Genomic DNA, 3,135 nt, shown 5'->3' on the forward strand with positions numbered 1-3,135 from the left:
CATTTTTCCCTTTTATTTTTTCAACCGCGCCTCTCGCTTTTACAATATCGTGCCAATAAATTCTCTATTCACACTCCCGGACAAGATAACGTGGCCGTGGTCCGCAAAAAGAGGGGGGAGAGTAAGTAAAGGAAAATCGGGAGCGTGAGCTTTCTTGGTGGGATTTTTAACTTATAGGACAATTAGTTATAATGCCCAAATACGCACCCACATATATATAAAAAAACTGAGTCCTCCTGTAGCACGGTGCTTCTTTCGTAAAATGAAAAACAAAAGAAAAAGAAAACAGACGTTTCCGAAAAAAAACAAAAAAAAAAACAAGACAACAACTTTGGTACAAGCCGCGCGACCCGGGAGGAACAAAGCTTATGGCATTTCCTGGGGCCGAGCGAGGCGGGTGGCGTGGCGGTCGGGAGCAGGCCAGGCCGCGCATACCCAACCGCGGGCACATCTCACAAGCAGGCGGAAGAAAGAGAGAATAAAGAAAATGAGGGGGGAAAGTGATACTGGGGAAAAAATCATGAAAATTGAAAAAAAAAAAAAAACGCAATAAGAAGAGGAAGAGAAAAGAATGAGAGATGGAGTATGAAATACGGAAAGGAGACAGATAACTGTTAAATTCCTGCAAAGCAATACCATGCAGAATTGCGAAGGATTTACTTTGCGATTACAAATCGATGCTTTGTAGCTTGTTAAGCATTTCTGGCATTGCTCCGCAATTGCAAAACATCTCTTTGTGATTACAAAGTAAATGCTTCTTAGTTACAAAAGGATCTTAATCCTTATTCGCAATTCCTGCAAAGCAATGCTTTTCAGGACTTTAACAGCGACGGCGCAAAAGAGATGGTCCAAGAGGATGAAAGGCAGGGGGGACGGGGACACTTGCCCCAGCGCGCTGCGCCACGCACTCTCATACCGACATTCAAAAGCGCAACGGCCTGCAAAACTGGCATGTTGAAACGCCATGTCATCACTTTGTGAGGCTGTTTGCAGGTCTGAGAGCCGGGGAGGAGGCAGTCTCCCCCAGCGTCCGACGGGGCCGCACGGAGAGCCAGTCGGGACACAAAGGGCGGGGGGAGTCAGAGTAAGGGGCAGAGAGAGAGAGAAAGAGAGGAAGAGGGAAGAGCCCCATGTGAACCTAAGAGAAGAAAGAGCCCCTGTGAATCCAAGAGAAGGAATAAGAGCCGCCCTGTGAATCCAAGAGAAGGAAGTGCCCCTGTGAATTTGTGAATCCAAGAGGAGGAAGAGCCCCTGTGAATCCAAGGGTAGGCAGCTCGCTGACTTCGGTGCGGCTGTATTGCCTACCCCCAAGGTACTCCACATGGCTTACTTCTCAATCTGTTTTCATACCTCTCTTCCCCCCTTTCTTGGCCTTTCTTTGTCTTTTTTTGACGACCCGCTCTTTAATCTCGTCGAACATTTTTAGCACCTCTATCGACTTTCCGCTTTTACGACTCGCTCACCTGATCCCCAGATGATGGCCCGGTCGTCGATGAAGTACTGGTCGTCCTTGACGGTCCTTCGGTCCCCGCTGAGGACCACCTTCCACTCTGCATGGGCCTTCCCCCTCAGGACGACGCGGACCGCTGCAATAAAAACGGGAGAAAAGAAAGGGTAATTATTAATCAAACCGAAAAGAAACTTTCGAGCGCCGCCGACTTTGGGACAGTAGCAGCGGCAGTAAGACAGTTTTCATTCAGAATTACATTCCACCGAGCCAATAATAATTCTCGCCTCGTCCAATTAGCCGGCCGTCTCCTCTGAGTCCCGCTCGCTCCCCCAACGCCACCGCCGTGTTCGCGCGCATTCCGTCTCCTTTTAAATGTCTCTCTCTCTCTTTTTCTTTTTGAATACCCAGCGCTTCTCTCCAGCACCGACAACTTTCACATTCCCACGTGGCACCGTAACCAGCAGCAGCGCTCCGGGGCCCGAGGGCTGAGCGAGAGCGAGCGAGCCAACAACAAGGGACCCACTTTGCCTGCTTCTCTCTCTCTCTCTCTCTCTCTCTCTCTCTCTCTCTCACTCTCTCTCTCTCACTCTCTCTCTCTTCTGACGCGGCACGATATGGGGGAAGATAGGCGAGGCCGGGTGAGGCTGGGCGAGGCTGGGCGAGGCTGGGCGAGGCTGGGCGAGGCTGGACGAGGCTGGGCGAGGCCCTTCTCCCACAACACCCACCTGTCCTGCGGGCGTGCCTGCTCGGCAGGGAGCTCCGTGCCCCGGGGCTTTGCTCGGCCGATTCCACTCGAAATCACCGCACCCCTCCCCGCGCGCCCTGCACCTCTCCACTGTCCCTCCCCGCCCGCCCCGCGCACCACTCGTCCTTTCTTCCGTCCGCCCCATCCGCCGGCTTGTCCGTCCGCTTTCCACCCCCGATCCGATCACTCCTAAACGTTTGATTCGATTCCCCAGGAGTTTGGGTCGGCTCGGAAGGTTAAAAAACACAACGAAAGAACCTGATTGCGCAAGCGTGATATTGGTTTTATTCTTTCATCTTTTCATCAGCTCCTCTTTTGTCATGAAATATGAGGATGAGCGATCCTATGTATAGATTAATCGAAATAAGTTGATGCCATTTTAACTAAAGCAACATCTGTTTTTGACAAGTTAACAAAATTACAACCATGAAACAGGCAAGTGACATGTGATTCGCATCTTATTTGTTCTTCTCCCCTCCCTCCTTTCTTCTCACATGCGCTCTGCTCTTCCCTTATTATCCCATCCCTTCCTGTCGCAGCGACTTTATGGCATGGTAATGGGCGTTATTTTAAAGAGACCGTCGCAAACCCTGTCTGGTGAGCGATTGGGACGTGAGGGGAAAAGAGGAGAGGGACTAGGCAGCGCGCGCTTATACCATACGGAAGGGGGTAAAGGAGGTCGAGCAGGGCGCCAGAGCCGTACTCTCAGCCTCAAACTCTAATATACCATGTTAACCCACGAAAATAGGAGGAAAAGGTCAAAGGAGCAAGACGCAAACGTGTTTCAAAACGTTCCCTTTACTTTGCTCCAAATAATTTTCAACCTGCTCAACCTCTTTGAATCTTTGCTTTTTTGGGGGTGTATTCATCACACAGAATCCTCACGACACAGAAAATCACCACACAGAATAGCATTTTCTGTGTCGTGAGGATTCTGTGT

General features: G+C 50.4%; 1 protein-coding gene across 1 annotated transcript in view; it reads right to left on the minus strand.

The window, feature by feature from the left end:
- Nucleotides 1–3,135, minus strand: part of LOC113210414 (arrestin domain-containing protein 2-like) — a 56,570-nt gene that overhangs the window by 15,071 nt on the left and 38,364 nt on the right. The window contains exon 2 of the mRNA XM_052268600.1: nucleotides 1,464–1,586. Coding sequence (XP_052124560.1) covers nucleotides 1,464–1,586 — 123 coding nt within the window. The remainder of the gene's footprint in view (nucleotides 1–1,463; nucleotides 1,587–3,135) is intronic.

Source organism: Frankliniella occidentalis, unplaced genomic scaffold (genome assembly GCF_000697945.3).
Source record: "Frankliniella occidentalis isolate FOCC.00 unplaced genomic scaffold, Focc_3.1 Scaffold72, whole genome shotgun sequence".
Classification (NCBI taxonomy): domain Eukaryota; kingdom Metazoa; phylum Arthropoda; class Insecta; order Thysanoptera; family Thripidae; genus Frankliniella; species Frankliniella occidentalis.